General features: G+C 39.4%; 1 protein-coding gene across 2 annotated transcripts in view; it reads right to left on the reverse strand.

The window, feature by feature from the left end:
- Nucleotides 1-21,564, reverse strand: part of INTU (inturned planar cell polarity protein) — a 108,600-nt gene that overhangs the window by 15,596 nt on the left and 71,440 nt on the right. For both annotated transcript variants that reach the window (XM_051819869.2, XM_002717241.5), the window contains exons 9-11: nt 15,361-15,414; nt 7,136-7,198; nt 5,813-6,034 (exon numbers count right to left, since the gene is read on the reverse strand). In XM_051819869.2, the coding sequence (XP_051675829.2) occupies nt 5,813-6,034; nt 7,136-7,198; nt 15,361-15,414 (339 nt within the window). The remainder of the gene's footprint in view (nt 1-5,812; nt 6,035-7,135; nt 7,199-15,360; nt 15,415-21,564) is intronic.

Genomic DNA, 21,564 nt, shown 5'->3' on the forward strand with positions numbered 1-21,564 from the left:
TGAGATATTAGCAGAAAATTTCCCAGGTTTGGAGAAGGACAGAGAAATCCTAGTACAGGAAGCTCACAGAACCCCTAATAAACACGACCAAAAGAGATCCTCACCACGACACGTTGTAATTAAACTCTCCACAGTGAAACATAAAGAAAAGATCCTAAAATGTGCAAGAGAGAAACATCAGATTACTCTCAGAGGATCTCCAATCAGACTCACAGCTGACTTCTCATCAGAAACTCTACAAGCTAGGAGGGAATGGTGAGATATAGCCCAGGTACTAAGAGAGAACAACTGCTAGCCCAGAATATTATATCCTGCAAAGCTATCATTTGTGAATGAAGGTGAAATAAAGACTTTTCATAACAAACAGAAATTGAAAGAATTTGTTGCCACTCGTCCAGCCTTGCAAAAGATGCTTAAAGATGTGTTACACACAGAAACAAAGAAACACGGTCATCAATATGAAAGAAGGTAAAGGAAGGAAACCAAGGAAGGAAACCTCACAGCAAAAGATCACAGGGAATTCAAAGCATATATTAGAACTTATCTTTGGCAAATGGCAGGGCAAAGTTACCACTTATCATTAGTCACATTGAACGTGAATGGCCTGAACTGTCCAGTTAAAAGACACCGATTGGCTGATTGGGTTAAGGAACAAAACCCATCTATTTGCTGCTTACAAGAAACACATCTTTCCAACAAAGATCCATACAGACTGAAAGTGAAAGGCTGGAAAAAGATATACCATGCCAACAGAAATGAAAAAAGAGCGGGCGTAGCCATCTTAATATCAGACACCATAAACTTTACCACAAAAACCGTTAAGAGAGACAAAGAGGGATACTACATAATGATTAAGGGATCAATTCAACAGGAAGATATAACAATTATCAATGTATATGCACCTAACTACAGGGCACCGGTTTATCTAAAAGATTTGTTAACGGACTAAAAGGGAGACTTAGACCCCAATACAATAGTACTGGGGGACTTCAATACTCCACTCTCAGAAATAGACAGATCAATAGGACAGAAGATCAACAAGGATACAGTAGATTTAAACGACACTATAGCCCAAATGGATCTAACAGATATATACAGAACTTTCAATCCTACAGCTAAAGATTTTACATTCTTCTCAGCAGTACATGGAACCTTCTCTAGGATTGACCACATACTAGGCCATAAAGCAAGTCTCAGCAAATTCAAAAGAATTAGAATCATACCATGCAGCTTCTCAGACCATAAAGGAATGAAGTTGGAAATTAGAACTCAGGAATCCCTAGAGCATACGCAAACACATGGAGATTGAACAACATGCTCCTGAATGAACAATGGGTCATAGAAGAAATCAAAAGAGAAATCAAAAACTTTCTGGAAGTAAATGAGGATAACAGCACAACATACCAAAACTTATGGGATGCAGCAAAAGCAGTGTTAAGAGGGAAGTTTATATCAATAGGTGCCTACATCAAGAAATTGGAAAGGCACCAAATAGATGAGCTTTCAAATCACCTCAAGGATCTAGAAAACCTACAGCAAACCAGACCCAAATCTAGTAGGAGAAGAGAAATAATTAAAATCAGAGAAGAAATCAACAGGATTGAATCAAGAAAAACATTACAAAAAATCAGCCAAACGAGGAGCTGGTTTTTTGAAAAAATAAACAAAATTGACACCCCATTGGCCCAACTAACTAAAAAAAGAAGAGAAAAGACCCAAATCAATAAAATCAGAGATGAAAAAGGAAACGTAACAACAGACACCACAGAAATAAAAAGAATCATCAGAAATTACTACAAGGACTTGTATGCCAGCAAACAGGGAAACCTATCAGTAATGGATAGATTCCTGGACACATGCAACCTACCTAAATTGAACCAGGAAGACATCGAAAACCTAAACAGACCCATAACTGAGACAGAAATTGAAACAGTAATAAAGGCCCTCCCAACAAAGAAAAGCCCAGGACCAGATGGATTCACTGCTGAATTCTACCAGACATTTAAAGAAGAACTAACTCCAATTCTTCTCAAACTATTCAGAACAATTGAAGAAGAGGGAATCCTCCCAAATTCTTTCTATGAAGCCAGCATCACCTTAATTCCTAAGCCGGAAAAAGATGCAGCACTGAAAGAGAATTACAGACCAATATCCCTGATGAACATAGATGCAAAAATCCTCAATAAAATTCTCGCCAATAGAATGCAACAACACATCAGAAAGATCATCCACCCAGACCAAGTGGGATTTATCCCTGGTATGCAGGGATGGTTTAATGTGCGCAAGACAATCAATGTGATACACCACATTAACAGACTGCAGAAGAAAAACCATATGATTATCTCAATAGATGCAGAGAAAGCATTTGATAAAATACAACACCCGTTCATGATGAAAACTCTAAGCAAACTGGGTTTGGAAGGAACATTCCTCAATACAATCAAAGCAATCTATGAAAAACCCACAGCCAACATCCTATTGAATGGGGAAAAGTTGGAAGCATTTCCACTGAGATCTGGGACCAGACAGGGATGTCCACTCTCACCACTGCTATTCAATATAGTTCTGGAGGTTCTAGCCAGAGCTATTAGGCAAGAAAAAGAAATTAAAGGGATACAAATTGGGAAGGAAGAACTCAAACTATCCCTCTTTGCAGATGACATGATTCTTTATTTAGGGGACCCAAAGAACTCTACTAAGAGACTACTGGAACTCATAGAAGATTTTGGCAAAGTAGCAGGGTATAAAATCAATGCACAAAAATCAACAGCCTTTGTATACACAGACAATGCCATGGCTGAGGAAGAACTTCTAAGATCAATCCCATTCACAATAGCTACAAAAACAATCAAATACCTTGGAATAAACTTAACCAAGGACGTTCAAGATCTCTACAATGAAAATTAGAAAACCTTAAAGAAAGAAATAGAAGAGGATACCAAGAAATGGAAAAATCTTCCATGCTCATGGATTGGAAGAATCAATATCATCAAAATGTCCATTCTCCCAAAAGCAATTTATAAATTCAATGCAATACCAATCAAGATACCGAAGACCTTCTTCTCAGATCTGGAAAAATTGGTGCTGAAATTTATATGGAGGCACAAGAGACCTCGAATAGCTAAAGCAATCTTGTACAACAAAAACAAAGCCGGAGGCATCACAATACCAGATTTCAGGACATACTACAGGGCAGTTGTAATCAAAACAGCATGGTACTGGTACAGAAACAGATGGATAGACCAATGGAACAGAATTGAAACACCAGAAATCAACCCAAACATCTACAGCCAACTTATATTTGATCAAGGATCTAAAACTAATTCCTGGAGCAAGGACAGTCTATTCAATAAATGGTGCTGGGAAAATTGGATGTCCACGTGCAGAATCATGAAGCAAGACCCCTACCTTACACCTTACACAAAAATCCACTCAACATGGATTAAAGACCTAAATCTACGACCTGACACCATCAAGTTACTAGAGAACATTGGAGAAACCCTTCAAGATATTGGCACAGGCAAAGAGTTTCCGGAAAAGACCCGCGAGGCACAGGCAGTCAAAGCCAAAATCAACTATTGGGATTGCATCAAATTGAGAAGTTTCTGTACTGCAAAAGAAACAGTCAGGAGAGTGAAGAGACAACCGACAGAATGGGAAAAAATATTTGCAAACTATGCAACAGATAAAGGGTTAATAACCAGAATCTACAAAGAGATCAAGAAACTCCACAAAAACAAAACCAACAACCCAATTAAGAGATGGGCCAAGGACCTCAATAGACATTTTTCAAAAGAGGAAATCCAAATGGCCAACAGGCACATGAAAAAATGTTCAAGGTCATTAGCAATCAGGGAAATGCAAATCAAAACCACAATGAGGTTCCACCTCACCCCGGTTAGAATGGCTCACATTCAGAAATCTACCAACAACAGATGCTGGCGAGGATGTGGGGAAAAAGGGACACTAACCCACTGTTGGTGGGAATGCAAACTGGTCAAGCCACTATGGAAGTCAGTCTGGAGATCCCTCAGAAACCTGAAGATAACCCTACCGTTCGACCCAGCCATCCCACTCCTTGGAATTTACCCAAAGGAATTTAAATTGGCAAACAAAAAAGCGGTCTGCACCCTAATGTTTATTGCAGCACAATTCACAATAGCTCAGACCTGGAACCAACCTAAATGCCCATCAACGGTAGACTGGATAAAGAAATTATGGGATATGTACTCTTTAGAATACTATACCGCAGTAAGAAACAACGAAATCCAGTCATTTGCAACAAAATGGAGGAATCTGGAACACGTCATGCTGAGTGAAATAACCCAGTCCCAAAGGGACAAATACCATATGTTCTCCCTGATCGGTGACAACTGACTGAACACCAAAAAGGAAACCTCCTGAAGTGAAATGGACACTATGGGAAACGGTGACTTGATCAGCATAGCCCTGACTGTTAATGAACAACTTAATACATTATCCCTCTTAGTAGTTTTTTTGTCTGTTCTACTTAATATGACTGGTTTAATTCTGTAATTAATACACAGTTATTCTTAAGTGTTGAAATTTAACTGAAATGTGATCCCTGTTAAACATAAGAGTAGGAATAAGAGAGGGAAGAGATGTATAATTTGGGACATGCACAAGCTGACTTGCCCCAAATGGTAGAGTTAGAAACATACCAGGGGACTCCAATTTAATTCCATCAAGGTGGCATGCACCAATGCCATCTCACTATTCCAAGTGATCAATTTCAGTTCACAATTGATCATAATGAAAGGACTAAGAGTCAAAGGGAGCACATAAACAAGTCTAGTACCTGCTAACACTAACTGATAGAATAAATAAAGGGGAGAGTGATCCAACATGGGAAGTGAGATACTCAGCAGACTCAGAATGGCGGATGTCCTAAATAGCACTATGGCCTCAGAATCAGCCCTAAAGGCATTCGGATCTGGCTGAAAAGCCCATGAGAGTGTTTCAGGCATGGAAAGCCAAGACACTCTGGCAAAAGATCTCTGTGAGTGAGATCTCAGTGGAAAGAACAGGTCTTCAAAGAAGGAGGTACCTTTCTCTGAAGGGAGGAGAGAACCTCCACTTTGACTATGACCTTGTCTAAACAAGATAAGAATCGGAGAACTCAGAGGGCTTCCATAGCCTTGGAAACTCATGACTGGAGCATAGGGAGATTACTGATGCCATAGACAGGAGTGTCAATTGGTAAAGTCAACAACAGGAGTTACTGTGCACTTACTCCTCATGTAGGATCTCTGTCCTTAATGTGCTGTGCATTGAGATTTAATGCTATAACGAGTACTCAAACAATGTATTTCATTTTGTGTTTCTATTGGGGTCCAAACTGTTGAAATCTTTACTTAATGCATACTAAACTGATCCTCTGTAAAAAAAAAAAAAAAAAAAAAAAGAAAGAAATTATCAACTCCCAACTTGACTCTCACTGGGATTAAACATGACAATAGGTCTGATCTGATTTCATCATCATTTAAAAAATCATCTATTATTTTTCACTTTATGTTTCTGTGTGGGAGCAAACTGTTGAAATCCTTACTTAATGTATACTAAGCTGATCTTCTGTATATTAAGATAATCGAAAATGAATCTTGATGTGAATGGAAAGGGAGAGGGAGTGGGAAAGGGGAGGGTTGTGGGTGGGAGGGACGGTATGTGGGGGAAGCCATTGTAATCCATAAATCGTACTTTGGAAATTTATATTCATTAAATAAAAGTTAAAAAAAAAAACAAAACAAAAAAAAAACAACAACTTACAAGAAAGAAACCCAAGCAAACTTACCAAGCCAATAATTAGCAAAAAATATCTCCCTTCAGGTTCCTGAAAGACTTCAGTGTCTGGGTCTGCAGATGGGTGCAGGTGATATTGAGGAAACACTTCTCTCCATATTATCAACTGACCAATTCTCTGTTTTGCTGCTAAAGGCAGCAGGCAATAGTGGCGACAATATGCAGCAATATCAATAAGATCATCCTTAGGCAAATGACTGCATATCAGATAACCCTTGAATTCAACCACAAAGAGCACAAGTCAACAGATGATACACAGCAATTATCCCATGATTGGCTTAAAATATTCATTTCAAATGGAGTAGGGATATAGCAAAAATAAATACTCCCCCCCCCCTAGATTAACCAGAGATTAAATAACTTAATGGACCCAGCAAGCAGATATTAGTGCAAAGCAAGATCATCTCTATGCAGCATATACCCAAGTGTTTCACAAAGCTAGAAAGAACTGAGTTCTGAGGATGGGAAGTGGAGAACCAGTGTCAGGGATGGAGAGACTTTTCACTGTGTACCCTTCTGTATTATCTTTTTCTGTTAGATATGTGTTGTATTTGTTTAAAGACAGTTTTTAGAAAATGAAAATACTTAAATGTATTTGATGCTTTATTTCTTTCATATGGAAGTCAACTACTTAATGTTATAAAATTTGCTTAAAAGATACATAACTACTTCTGAAGAGGGGATAAAAAAACATTATTACAAGAGGGAATTAAGAAACTACTGTTTGGGACCTGTGCTGTGGCACAGTGGATTAAGTTGCTATATGCAGTGCTAGCAACTCACATGGGTGCCAGTTCAAGTCCCACCTGCTCTGCTTCCAATCTAGCTCCCTGCTAATGTGCCTAGGAAGGCCCTAGAAGATGGCCCAAGTGCTTGTGCCCCTGCTACTCTTGTGGGAGACCTGGAAGAAGCTCCTGGCTCTAGCCTGGCCCAGCCCCAGCTGTTGTGGCCATCTGGACAATGAACCAGCGGATGGAAGATCTTTCTGTCTCTCTTTCTCTGTAACACTGCCTTTCCAATTAAAAACAAAAAACCTTAAAAGAAATGAGTATCATTCTTATCATGTTTGGTTCTGTGAATACTGTTTCTCTTTTATACATTTACAAATGCTTACAATGCAATGAAACCATATATATTTATTATATTTCAAAATATGCAGGTATAAGTCTTGCTTTATGATATTAATTTTATGGTACCTTCATTCAGAAGGAAAAATATTAATGTATTTCTTATGTTTGTAAAAGTTTGAGAAAATTCACCTAGGTCTGTTTATATAGCAGTTGGACATTTATAAACATTTCAAGCTTTGACATACCTTGTAAAATAGAGAAGATCCCAAAATTGTATACAGCCTCCTCATGTCATAGTAATCCTCAGACTGGGGGAAAAAAATCCACAGTGTATTTTGTGATTAACAAAAATCCTAGTTAGCTACAATAATTAAAATAGAAATTATATTTTTTTAGTAACAGAACTTTTCATAGTGACTTCATTAGAAATCAATATGTTATTGTGTTAGGGAAAAGTATAATATGAAAACATACTTATTTCACTGAGAACTACATTTTTGGTTCTTATAACACTGGTGATTATAGATATTTTAGACAGAACATATCAAGTTATTACTACATGAAGGATTTTTAAAAAAATAAATTTGTTAAGGTAAAAACTTATTATATATCAACTAAAATACCCAATACTACATAAACTGCTTTTGAAAGTGGAAACTAGTACAATCTATTTGTGTGAATTTTCAGTGTATGCTAAAAAACAAAACAAAACAAAACCAAAAAAACCTCAAAACATATATCCTGTGCCTAATTCCTGTTCTAGAAGTTTACAGAAATAAACAAGAGAATCAAGACTTTTTATATAAAAGTTAATAGAATTGCTTGTCCTGTGAAACAAATTAAAGATAACATAAATTTCCACAATGGGAGAATGATCAACTGAATTAGACTAATATATTTTATTTTTTAAGATTTATTTATTTATTTGAAATTCAGAGCTACATGGAGAGAGGAGAGGGAGGGAGGGAGGGAGGGGGAGAGAGAGAGAGAGAGAGGTCTTCCATCCGATGGTTCACTCCTCAATTGGCTGCAACAGCTGGAGCTGCGCTGATCTGAAGCCAGGAGCTAGGAGCTTCTTCTGGGTTTCTCACATGTGTGCAGGGGCCCAAGGACTTGGGCCATCTTCTACTGCTTTTCCCAGGCCATAGCTAAGAGCTGAATGGGAAGTGGAGCAGCCGGGACTCAAACTAGTGCCCATTAGGGAATGTCGGCACTGAGGGTGGCAGCTTTACCCACTATGCCACAACACCAGCCCCTAGTCTAATATATTTTACCACAGAACATCACAGAACACCATACAGATGTTTAAAAATTAAGGCTGATCCATATGAGCAGGCATAAATATTTTTAGGATACATTGTACAGCAATATATGTTTTGGTAAACATAGCAGCCCTATATAGAACTATAAACTTGTGCAAATATGTGTTGAGAATTTATGTATACAACGGCACTTCAGAATATTAATGGAAAATAGAATTAAAAGATAAATTTAGGGAGGGTGTTTTGTTTAATAGTTAAGCACCTGTTAGGATGCCCGTGTCTTATATTAGAGAGCCTGAGGTCAACTCCCAGTTCTGGATCCTGATTCCAGCTTCCTGCTAATGCAGACCCTTGGTGATAGCAATGAAGACTCAAGTCGTTGGGTTCCTGCCATCCATGTGGCTTAAGTTCCTGACTCCCAGCTCTGACTCCCTGGACACTGTGGGCATTCGGGGATTGAATCAGTTGACAGACATGCTCTCTCCGTATCTCAAATACATTTTTTTTTTAAAAATGAGGGTGGGGAGAGGCAGAACACCAGTATCCCAAATCAGAGTGCGAGTCTGAGTCTCAACTGCCATGCTTCTAATCTATCTTTCTGCTAAGATACCCGGAAAGGTAGCAGAAGATTGCCTAAGTACTCCCACATGGGTGGGAGACCAGGATGGAATTCCTGACTCCTGGCTTCAGCCTGGCCCAGATCTGGCTATTAGTAGTCATTTGGGGAGTGAAACAGAGAATGGAAGATCTCTGTATTTCTCCCTCTCTCTTTGTTGATCTGCTGTTCAAATAAATAAAACATTTTTAGAAAGACATGTTTAGTTTGGTGCAAAAAGCTGAAATCCATGCATGTAAGAGGTCTTCAAAAAGCTCAAGAAAAATGTTATTATGAAAAAACTGTACATGGACATCAAAATGGGCACTAAAATGAACTTACCTTTGAATTCCATTTTCCATAAACTTTTTAAGTACTCTCTTATAGGAAAAGGTCCAGAGGATACATTCAAACTATATAAGCAGTTACACCTGGAGATGGAAGTGGAAGAGAGGGACGAGGGAGGACATTTGCTTTCAATAACCATGCTTGCATCTGCATACAATGTGCACGTATTACTTTTAAAATTAAGGGGCAGGCATTTGGCTCAGTGGTTAAGACACTGCTTGAGACGCTCATGTCCCAAATTAGTGACCATGGGTTCAAGTCCCAGCTCTGCTTCCAATTCCAGCTTCCTGATAATGCATATCCTAGGAGGCAGCAGGTAAGGGCTGAAGTACTTGGATCCTTCCCACCCTCATGCGAAACCGAGATGGAGTTCATTCCTCTTGGCTTTGTGGGCATTTGGGAAGTAAACTAGAGTATAAGAGATCTCTGCCTGTATGTGTCTCTCTGACTTTCAAATAAGATGAAAATATAAAAAAAATTTAAGAATATATAAAAATTTGGCTGGCACCGCGGCTCACTAGGCTAATCCTCCGCCTGTGGCGCCAGCACCCCAGGTTCTAGCCCCAGTTGGGGCACCGGATTCTGTCCCGGTTGCTCCTCTTCCAGTCTAGCTCTGCTGTGGCCCGGGAGGGCAATGGAGGATGGCCCAAGTGCTTGGGCCCTGCACCCGCATGGGAGACCAGGAGGATTACCTGGCTCCTGGCTTCGGATGGGCGCAGCGCGCCGGCCGTGGCAGCCATTTGGGGGGTGAACCAACGGAAGGAAGACCTTTCTCTCTGTCTCTCTAACTCTGCCTGTCAAAAAAAAAAATATATATATATATATATATAAATTTAAAAAAGAAACCTAGAGAAAATGAAAAACTGTAAATGTATTGAGGAATTAAGATAAATCTACATAATGGAATACCATTCAGCAATAAAAAGGATTAAACTGCTGATATATAAATGATTCTCAAATCCATTATGCTAAGTGAAAGAAGTAGGACACAAAAAATTACCTACTGTATAATTCAACTTATGACATTATGGAAAAGGTACAATCATGAGGACAGAAAAGAGATCAGCAGTTGCCAGAGACTGGAGTTAGGGAGAGAGACAGACTATTTTTAAAAAAGAATTTGCTGAGTACAAATTATGTTAATCATAATATTTAATAGCTTAAAGAAAAAGAAGACAAAGTTAGGATATAAGATTAAATCTTAAATCTGGTTTCACATCCTATTTAGAATAGATCTTTATTTTCATTAAGGTAAAATTCACTATGAAATGTTCTGTGAGTTTTGACAAATGCATTCAGGTTTGTAAAGGTCACCAAAATCATTGGGATGTAGACTAGTTCCATCAACATTTCTCTTTACCTAGTTTTTTTTTTCCCCTCTGAATAGTTTCCCATTGCCTGTATTTACCACAATTTTTAGGTTTACCTATTGGTGGCAGACATTTGAGTTATCTGAGTTTTCTTTCTGTTTTTGGTTATTACACATAAAGCTGTATGAACAGTTATATCCAGGTTTTCTATTACATATGCTTTAATTTCCCTTTGGCAAAAAAGACTAAATGGTAGAATCATATAGTAGGTGTATGTTTAGGCTATTAAGAAACTTCCAGACTGTTTTTCCTATGGTAAAACATCAGCTGCACCACTTCCCATCCTCCATTTACCATTTTTTTCATAATTGTGCTTTTGATATTTGCTTTCAATAACCATCTAAGGAATATTAATAGATATTTTTCTAGCTATACAAAATATTTTTAGCTCCATTGCTCATTAAAACAATGCTCTATAAAGACAAGGAATAGATTTCTAATTAAACCTATTGGGTTGGCCGGCGCCGTGGCTCAATAGGCTAATCCTCTGCCTTGCGGCGCCGGCACACCGGGTTCTAGTCCCGGTCGGGGCGCCAGATTCTGTCCCGGTTGCCCCTCTTCCAGGCCAGCTCTCTGCTGTGGCCTGGGAGTGCAGTGGAGGATGGCCCGAGTACTTGGGCCCTGCACCCCATGGGAGACCAGGATAAGTACCTGGCTCCTGCCATCAGATCAGCACGGTGCGCCAGCCGCGGCGGCCATTGGAGGGTGAACCAAGACAAAAGGAAGACCTTTCTCTCTGTGTCTCTCTCTCATTGTCCATTCTGCCTGTCAAAAAAAATTAAAATTAAAAAAAAATTTTAAAAAAAATTAAAAAAAAAAAACCTATTGTGTACAAGTTCTGAAACTCCAGATATTTTAATACATTATATCTAAACTGCTCCTAATGATTAGTAACTATCTAAAGATACTCCACCAGAGAAAAAATTTATGACCTATGAAGAACTCACCATGGTTAAATTTTTATCACACTTACAAGCAAAATTCCCTTCCATTTGCTCTGGATCTTAGTTTAGACTCAGCTAGCCCTAAAGCTAACAATTCTCTCCTCCACTTTCACCAGCCATCTTCTTGGAAAAGGCCATAACTTCTACTTCCTCCCTTCCCATTTACTTTTTAGAAGAATTTTTATTACTGAAAACTTTAGCATATACAAAAAGAGAATAGTATAATTACCTCCTTACTTACCTATTCATCACCCAACTTCAATTAAGACCAATTCCTGGCTCTCTGTTTTATCTATATCCCTTTCTCCTTTCACCTCCCCCTGATGAATTATTTCTAAAACCAGATATATCATTTCATTTGTAAATACTTCAGAATATATCTCTAAATTGAAAAAATCTTTAAAAAATACACAACCATAATACTATTATTATATCTCATGAATGATTCTCATCTAATATCCAGTCATTAGTGTTTACATTTCCTTGACTGTCTTACAGATGTATTTAAAAAGTTTATTTGAATCAGGATCCATGAAAGGCCATACGGTCCCAGCTGATGTTTTAATCTGGAAAACATCATGCTGAGTAAAATAAGCCAGTCCCAAAGGCACAAATGTCATATGTTCTCCCTGATCTGTGACAACTAACTAAGCACCTAAAAGAAAACCTGTAGAAGTGAAACTGACACTATGAGAAGCAATGACTTCATCAGCCCTTGAACTGACTATGGAGGAACAGCTTACTATTGTATTTTTTAGTATTTTCTTTTTCAACTTAACACTATTAGTTGAACTCTTTACTTAACACAGAATTATTCTTATGTGTTTAAATCCAATTGAAAATTGATCCCTGTTTAAAAAAAAAAAAAAGAGTGGGAATAAGAGAGGGAGGAGATGTATAGTTCAGCACATATTCCCTCAGACTTACCCCTAAGGGTCAAGCTAAAAACTCCCATGGGACTCCAAATCCCATTAAGTTGGCAGGTACTAATGCCATCTTACTAGTTAAAATGATCAGTTTAGGTTCATAATTGATCAAAAAGATATGATTAAGTGTCAAAGGGATCACATAAATAAGACCAAATGTCTGCTAATAATAATAGAATTAAAGAGGAGAGAATGATCCAACATGGGAAGCAGACGACACAGCAGACTCATAGAATGACAAATACCCTAAACAGCACTCTGGACTCAGAATCAGCCCTTAAGGCAATTTGGATCTGGCTAAAAAGCCCATGAGAGCATTTCAGAAATGGAAAGCCAAGACACTATGGCAAAAAATGACCTGCATGGAAGATCTCTGTGAGATCCCAGTGGAAAGAAGGGGCCATCAGAGAGGGAGGTACCTTTCTCTGAAGGAAGGAGAGAAATTCACTTTGATCATGGATGGCCCTGTCTAAATAATGTTGGAGTTTGTGGACTCAAGAAGCTTCCATAGCCTTGGCAGCTCATGACAAGAGTCTCGGGTGATCACTGACATAATAAATAAGAGTGTCAATTATTAAATCAACAACAGGAGTCACTGTGCACTTGCTCCCCATATTGGACCTCTGTCCTTAATGAGAGTTGTATTGTGAGAATTAATGGTAAAACTAGTCTTCAAACACTGCTTTATACTTTTTGTTTCTGTGTGGGTGCGAAGTGTTGAAATCTTTATTTAGTGCAGAGTTGATCTTCTGTGTATAAAGATAATTAAAAATAAATCTTGGGGCCACCACTGTGGCACAGCAGGTTAAAGCCCTGGCCTGAAGCACCGGCATCCCATATGGGTGCCGGTTCTAGTCCCGTCTGCTCCTCTTCTGATCCAGCTCTCTGCTATGGCCTGGGATAGCCGTAGAAGATGGCCCAGGTCCTTGGGCCCCTGCACCCACGTGGGAGACCTGGAAGAAGCTCCTGGCTCCTGGCTTCGGATCAGCACAGCTCTGGCCGTTGTGGCCATCTGGGGAGTGAACCAGTGGATGGAAGACCTCTCTCTCTGTCTCTACCTCTCTCTAACTCTTTCAAATAAATAAAGTAAATCTTTTTTTTAAAAAAAAAATGAATCTTAATGGGATAGGAGAGGGAGTAGGAGGTGGGACAGGAGTGGGAATGGAAGGGTGGGTATGGGGGGAAGAACCACTATGATCAAAAAGCTGTGGGGCGCCGGATTCTGTCCCGGTTGCCCCTCTTCCGGGCCGGCCCTCTGCTGTGGCCAGGGAGTGCAGTGGAGGATGGCCCAGGTGCTTGGGCCCTGCACCCCATGGGAGACCAGGAAAAGCGCCTGGCTCCTGGCTCCTGCCATCGGATCAGCGCGGTGCGCCGGCCGCAGCGCGCCGGCCGCGGTGGCCATTGGAGGGTGAACCAACGGCAGGGGAAGACCTTTCTCTCTGTCTCTCTCTCTCTCACTGTCCACTCTGCCTGTCAAAAATAAAAAAAAATAAAAATAAAAATAAAAATAAAATAAAAATAAAAAAAAGCTGTACCTATGAAATTTATATTTATTAAATAAAAGCTTTCTAAAAAAAATCCCTTGTTAACTGAGAGGTTCTCTTTTAACTTTTCTCCTTTTCTCTGCTGTCTTACTGCCGCTTATCATTTGCTGCAGTGTTTCCCTAACTGAGTTGCGCTGCTTACAGTCTACCTTCCCCAAATGTAGTCACTGGTCATTTCCTTTCTTCACTGGCACTTATCAGTCAGCAGCTGGATCTGGAGACCTCATCAAACATATCTCATAATGGTTTGTGTGTTTCCATCAGCAACCACCTATGGCAGTTGCTTCCATTTCTATCAGCAACAGGATCCGGTATTCTTTTCATAGTATTAACAAGTATGGACGACCATTGCCCGATCCACTCATCTACTGGGGGGATTGTCAAATAGTAATATCTCAATTCTGTCATTCTTTCTTGACATACTATGGGCACTGCTTCCATAAAGAGAGACTCCCCCTCATCACTATTTGATGAACGTAAATAAGCTGGTTCCCTACCATTCTCCAAAGCTGATCAAAATGTTTCTTTCTTAGTATTATTATAAACTCAGAGACTTAAACATATGTGATGTGTTTCAAGCTGTTGCAGTTATTATCCCAATAGATGCTCAGGAGAACAGCCTCTTCCTATTGCAACCCTAGTGATGTTTGAACACTTCCTGGATTTCTGACAAGACAACATGTTTTAGGCTTATCTTACGTATTTTAAGGGACATATTGGCAATATAAGATATTAGTGGTACTAATTGCTATTGGGATGATCACTAACTCCAGACCTTTTTACTGAACAGTTACAAAACATAACTTTTAAAAGATTACACACCATGACAGTACTTCTAGTTTGAATTAAGATCTATAGTGCTCTTACTAAATGTAATCAGTCATTACATCTAAGTTTCCTTTCTTCAGTAAGCCCATTTTTAATAACATCAATGAGATAATTCATTTTTAATCTCACAACTATAATATGTAACAAATATTTTCAACTAAGTAGAAAATGTTAAACAAGCAAAACAGATTTTGTTGGTATCAGAACAGAGGCCTAATGTTGTATGTTTCAAGATTATTGGGACTGGCACTGTGGCATAGCGGGTAAAGCCACCACCTGCAGTGCCAGCATCCCATATGGGTGCTGGTTCCAGTCCCAGCTGCTCCGCTTCCAATCCAGCTCTCTGTTATGGCCTGGGAAAGCAGCAGAAGATGGCCTAAGTCCTTGGGCCCCTGCACCCGCGTGGGACACCTGGAAGAAGCTCCCGGTTCCTGGCTTTGGATTGGCACAGCTCTCGAAGATGGAAGACCTCTCTCTCTCTCTCTCTCTCTCTCTCTCTGCCTCTCCTCTCTCTGTGTAACTCTGACTTTCAAATAAATAAATAAATCTTTAAAAAAAAGATTATTATACATCCACTTGGTAAATACTTAGAATGATGACTGATTTACAAAATTCAACATTGAGCATTTCCAAAAATTCATTTCTTCTCTTACCAGTTCTGCAAAATCTGCAGCCTCCAAGTCACTTAAAGCTGTGTCTAATTCCATCTGTATAAGAAAAAACAACAAGGAGTAACCCAAATATTTGATTTATATGTACTACTTTTTAGTAATGGTCATATAAAAAGGGCTTAATAAATACTTGAAGAGTTAACTATCTTTCTCCTTTATATTATTTAAGAAATATCTAAACATAAAACGTCTTATTTTTAAGCTATGCAATACAAAGTTAATTTATTTAACATATGGGCATTTTCAACTAATCCTCAATTGTTGCAAAATGGCCTTCATCTAGTTTTCAATGAAAAACAATTTATGAAGTTAAAAAAAAGTGCTTGCTAGTTTTAAGTTGGAAAAAGTTTTTAACTCCTTAAATTCCTAGAGGAAAATGAAAAATCACTCTTATTGTAGCTAATTTATTTTGTGCTGCTTTTTCATTTCCTGTGTATTTCTCAACAGTTAAGATTCCTAGAAAATACCCACATTCTTCCCAACTCTCTCCAACACACAAAGTTTTATAAAAAAGAGCTGTCATTCTTTATTTGTAGATTAAAACATGAAGGCAGTGTTCCCCTGGAATCTGGCACAGTGTAAGTACCCCACAGAGTTATTAGAAAAAGTTTCTTGCTTAGTATTTAGCTTTTGTTTCTATGGAAATTGCCTGAACTCTTCCCTGAAGCACTCAAAATGTAAAAACAGAATAAATTTAACTTTGAACTTAATTTGTCATGCATATGCATATATCTATAAATTAAAAACTATTGGTAATTAAAGTTTGTAGTATACACACTATTTATCAATAGGAATCCTGTTTTGTTTTGCTTTATTTTTTCTTTAAAGGTCAAGGCACTCTCTGCTAGACTACAAACTGTCTCACTGAGATGACAAAAGCTTTTAAAACATTAGTCATGCCTCTCAATCCTTTTCACAGTATCACTTATTACTCATTTGTGACCTACATTTTTCTGCATCTAGCAAATACTTCATGTTCTGCTTTCTGTAGCTATCATTTATCTTGTGAAAAAACATTCAACAATGAGAAAATTACTGACGTGATTTTTGATTTCAGGAAATATTTAATAAGTTGCTATTCCTGTTACCAAACAAGAGCTCAATAGTATAAGAAAAATATAACTAAAATACAAGAGTAAAATAACTGCTTTTTCATATTCCTTAGGAGAAAAGTGAAATATATTTTAAATATTCCAATGTATCCTAGGAAATATTATTTTTTAAAAATCTAACAAAGGAAATTCTTCAACACCTGAGAAAGAAAGCTTAAGTGAAATTTCATCACATACTAAACTCAGAACAATTATATTTTTACCCAGTTAAAAATAATGATTTCCACTTAAAATTTACCAAGTACAAGTTACTTAGATTTCTTAAGACATTAAATTTCTTTCTATTTTCCAAAGGAAAATATATAGACAACACATCTTATAATTTTTTTTGACAGGCAGAGTTAGACAGTGAGAGAGAGAGACAGAGAGAAAGGTCTTCCTTTTCCATTGGTGCACACCCAAATGGCTGCCGTGGCTGGCGTGCTGCGCCAATCCAAAGCCAGGAGCCAGGTGCTTCCTCCTGGTCTCCCGTGCGGGTGCAGGGCCCAAGCACTTGGGCCATCCTCCACTGCCTTCCCGGGCCGCAGCAGAGAGCTGGACTGGAAGAGGAGCAACCGGACAGAATCCCGTGCCCTAACTGGGACTAGAACCCAGGGTGCCAGTGCCACAGGCGGAGGATTAGTGCAGTGAGCCGCGGCACCGGCCGGCAATGACTTTTAAAATACAACACTAAAAGCATGATCCACGAAGGAAATAATTGTTAAGTTGGACTTCATTAAAGTTAAAAACTTCTGCTCTGTGACACATAATGTCAACAGAATGAGAAGACAAGCCACAAACTGAAAGAAAATATTTGTAAAAGGTGTTATCTGATAAAGGACTGTTTCCCAAATATACAAAGAACTTTTTTTTTTAAGGACTTTTTATTTATTTATGACAGAGTTACAGACAGTGAGAGGAAGATAGAGAGAAAGGTCCTCCATTGGTTGGTTCACCCCCTAACTGGCCGCAACAGCTGGAGCTGGGCCAATCTGAAGCCAGGAGCTAGGAGCTTCCTCTGGGTCTCCCACGTGGGTGCAGGGGCTCAAGCACCTGGGCCATCCCCCATCACTTTCTCAGGCCATATCAGAGCTGGATCAGAAGAGGAATAGCCGGGACTAGAACTGGAACCCATATGCGATGTTGGTGCTACAGGAGGAGGATTAACCTACTTCTGCCATAGCACCGGCCCCAAAAAACTCTTAAAATTCCACAATATGATCATAAACAACCCGATTTAAAATTGGCCAAAGACCTGAACAAACATTCACCAAAGAAGATACAGATGGCAAATAAGCATATGAAATATGCTTATGTTATCAGGGAACAAGTTGAAACAATATACCCAATAGAATGGGCAAAATTCAGAACACTGAAAACACCAAATTCTGGTGAGGATTTGGAACAATAAGTTTCACTTTTTGCTTTTGGGAATGCAGAAATGGTACAGCCACTCAGAGAATAGTTTGGCTATATCTTACAAAACTAAATCTACTTTTACTATTCTATCCAACAATCAAGCTCCTTAATATTGACTAAAAGGAGGTAAAAACTTATGTTGACATAAAAAACCTGCACAAAGATATTTAGAACAGCTTATTCACATCTGTTAGAATTTAGAAACAACCAAGATGTCTTTCACTAGGAGAATAAATAAACTGTGATAATCTAGAAAAAATACTATTATTTAGCACTAAAAACAGAAATAAGCTATCAAGCCATGTCACAGAGAGGAACTTAAATTCATATTACTAAATAAAACAGTCAGCCTGAAAAGGCTACATATGTAATCTTAACCAACATGGCATTTTAGGAGAGGCAAAACCATGTAGACAGTAAAAAGATCAGTTGTTACAAAGGGCTGGCAGACAGTGAGGGATGGAGAGGAAAGACAGGCAGAACACAGAGGAGTTTTAGGGCAGTGGAAATTCTCTGTATGACACTATAATGGTGGGTACATGTCAAAATATATCTGTCCAGCTCCATTCACCTCCAAAGGTGGAGCAAAATGCAAAGCATGGACTTTGGGTGCTTATGTACAACATGTCAATGTAGACTCCTCAACGTTAACTGTACCACTCTGTATGGGATGTTGATAATGGGGGAGGCCATGCACATGTGATGTACAAGGGTAGGGGTATAAAAAAAAATCTCTGTACTTTCCTCTCAGTTTTTCTAATTACTTAAAATTGCCCTAAAAAATAAAGACTTAAAAAAAAACCATGAGGGTTATTATGTTATTTAACTTTTCACTAATCAAACAGACCTTCAGAACAGTTTATCAGAAGGTATCCATCTCCCTTTCCAAAGTATTGTTCTTAATTCCCCTAACTGTATGATAAAATACAGAAAATATCTCAGTTATTTCCCCAATGTTTCCTGCATGTTAATCTCACTAGCTCAACTTGACTGTGAGCACCTAGAAACTTTTCCGGATTCCACAAAGCACAGAACAAATTTGAGCACCTGGCATAATGAAAACTGATCTCCAAATGGTAGACTTAGACTAAACCAGAACAAAAACAACCAAGGCTTTGGTGAGGCAAGAAACAGCTATGATGTGAGGCAAGGAGTTAAAAATTATATACCACGGGACCCGCGCTGTGGCGTAGCGGGTTGAGCCGCCGCCTGCAGTGCCGGCATCCCGTATGGGCGCTGGTTTGAGTTTCAGTTGCTCTACTTCTGATCCAGCTCTCTGCTATGGCCTGAGAAAGCAGTAGAAGATGGTCCAAGTCCTTGGGCCCCTGAACCCACATGGGAAACTCAGAAAGGGCTCCTGGCTCCCGGCTTCAGATCAGCACAGCTCCGGCCGTTGCAGACAACTGGGTAGTGAATCAGCATATGGAAGACCTCTCTCTCTCTGCCTCTCCTCTCTCTGTTACTCTGACTTTCAAATAAATAAATAAATCTTTAAAAAACTTATATACCATAACTCGCAGAACTCAAGTTCTTAGCTTGGTAATATTTTAGGTTGGAGTAAAGAAAAGCATGTAAGACTTTTAATCAAATATATGCTAACTTAAGGGAAAAAAACCTCAATAAAATAAATCTGAATAGAAGAGGTAGCTTTCACATCGAATTTATAAGATTACAATAGACTGTATTTTAAAATGTCTTAAGTCTCTTACAGGGAAAATTATATATTTAATCTCAGTGTATCTAAATTCTACACTGGGGGCCGGCACTGTGGCATTAGCAGGTAAAGCTGCCGCCTGCGATGCCGGCATCCCATATGGGTGCTGGTTTGTGTCCTGGCTGCTCCACTTCCGATCCAGCTCTCTGCTATGGCCTGGGAAAGCAGTACAAAATGGCCCAAGTGCTTGGGCCCCTACACCCACATGGGAGACCCGGAGGAAGCTCCTGGCTCCTGGCTTCAGATTGGGGCAGCTCCAGCCATTGCGGCCATCTGGGGAGTGAACTAGCGGATGGAAGACCTCTCTCTCTCTGCCTCTCCTTCTCTCTCTGTAATTCTGACTTTCAAGCAAATAAATAAATCTTTAAAAAACTAAACAAATAAAGTCTACATTGCCCCTAAAAACATTAAGGGATCCTACTGTCTCAGAAAGAGGATATACATTTTGATAGATGAAGTTTCCCTAATAAAGAGATTTTGAGACAAGCATAAGAAACTGGGTCACTGCCATCCGGAACGGCAGGCTTTATGAGATAGTGCCTTCTGGCTCATGAAGTATGCCTGGGGTCTGGGTCTTTCCCAGAAAAGACTCCAGAATGGATGAAAGACCTTTTGGAGCCAGAGTCTCCTATCTCAAAGGCAAAGTCATCTAATTACTTTTCATCTATCTTGAATACATAGAGAGTTTTTTATGAAAACACTGGTGAGTATACATGTATATATGTATAGTTTTTATATGATTTAGCAAGGAGATTAAAAGATCAATGTAAATGATTGTTAAGCTGTCAAAAAGCATTTCTTTGATTATATATTTGGAATTTCATGAAGAGTAAAATTTTGATTCTGGCCTGTACATAACCTGGGTTTTCCTCATGAAAAGAGCACTGGCTATGGCAGAGTGCCTCATTCAATACCTGTAACTGGATAGATTAACTGGAGATCTGAGGCTGGCGCTATGGCTCACTAGGCTAACCCTCCGCCTTGTGGCGCCAGCACACCGGGTTCTAGTCCCGGTCAGGGCGCCAGATTCTGTCCCGGTTGCTCCTCTTCCAGTCCAGCTCTCTGCTGTGGCCTGGAAAGGCAGTGGAGGATGGTCCAAGTCCTTGGGCCCTGCACCCCATGGGAGACCAGGAGAAGCACCTGGCTCCCGGCTTCGGATCAGCGCAGTGTGCCGGCCCCAGCGGCCATTGGAGGGTGAACCAACGGTAAAGGAAGACCTTTCTCTCTGTCTCTCTCTCTCTCACTGTCCACTCTGCCTGTCAAAAACAAACAAACAAACAAACAAAAAAAAAAAACTGGGTATCTGTATTGATTTAAAAATGTCTGAAATGATCTTGTCAGTCATTCAATATTAGTTATTCTGGGTATACAGGTGTGCCTAAGTTACTTTGGTAACACTTAACCATCATGAAGTCTTACCCTTGGTAACCAATTTAAGGAATAAGTCAAAAGTTAATTACATACATTCATGTAAAGAAATGTTTTTCTATTATTATTGAACTTTATATTTAATTAATACGATATATTAGTTAATAATTTCATTCACTTTTAATCTACTTAGAAATACAACGCTAACATTATGACTTAGCATTATGAAATCCAAATTACAAAATTATTATTATTATTATTATTTTTTGACAGGCAGAGTGGACAGTGAGAGAGAGAGACAGAGAGAAAGGTCTTCCTTTGCCGTTGGTTCACCCTCCAATGGCCGCCACGGTTGGCGCGCTGTGACCGGCACACCGCGCTGATCCGATGGCAGGAGCCAGGTACTTATCCTGGTCTCCCATGGGGTGCAGGGCCCAAGCACTTGGGCCATCCTCCACTGCACTCCCTGGCCACAGCAGAGAGCTGGCCTGGAAGAGGGGCAACTGGGACAGAATCCGGCGCCCCGACCGGGACTAGAACCCAGTGTGCCGGCGCCGCAAGGCGGAGGATTAGCCTAGTGAGCCGCGGCGCTGG

This window comes from Oryctolagus cuniculus, chromosome 8, assembly GCF_964237555.1.
Source record: "Oryctolagus cuniculus chromosome 8, mOryCun1.1, whole genome shotgun sequence".
Classification (NCBI taxonomy): domain Eukaryota; kingdom Metazoa; phylum Chordata; class Mammalia; order Lagomorpha; family Leporidae; genus Oryctolagus; species Oryctolagus cuniculus.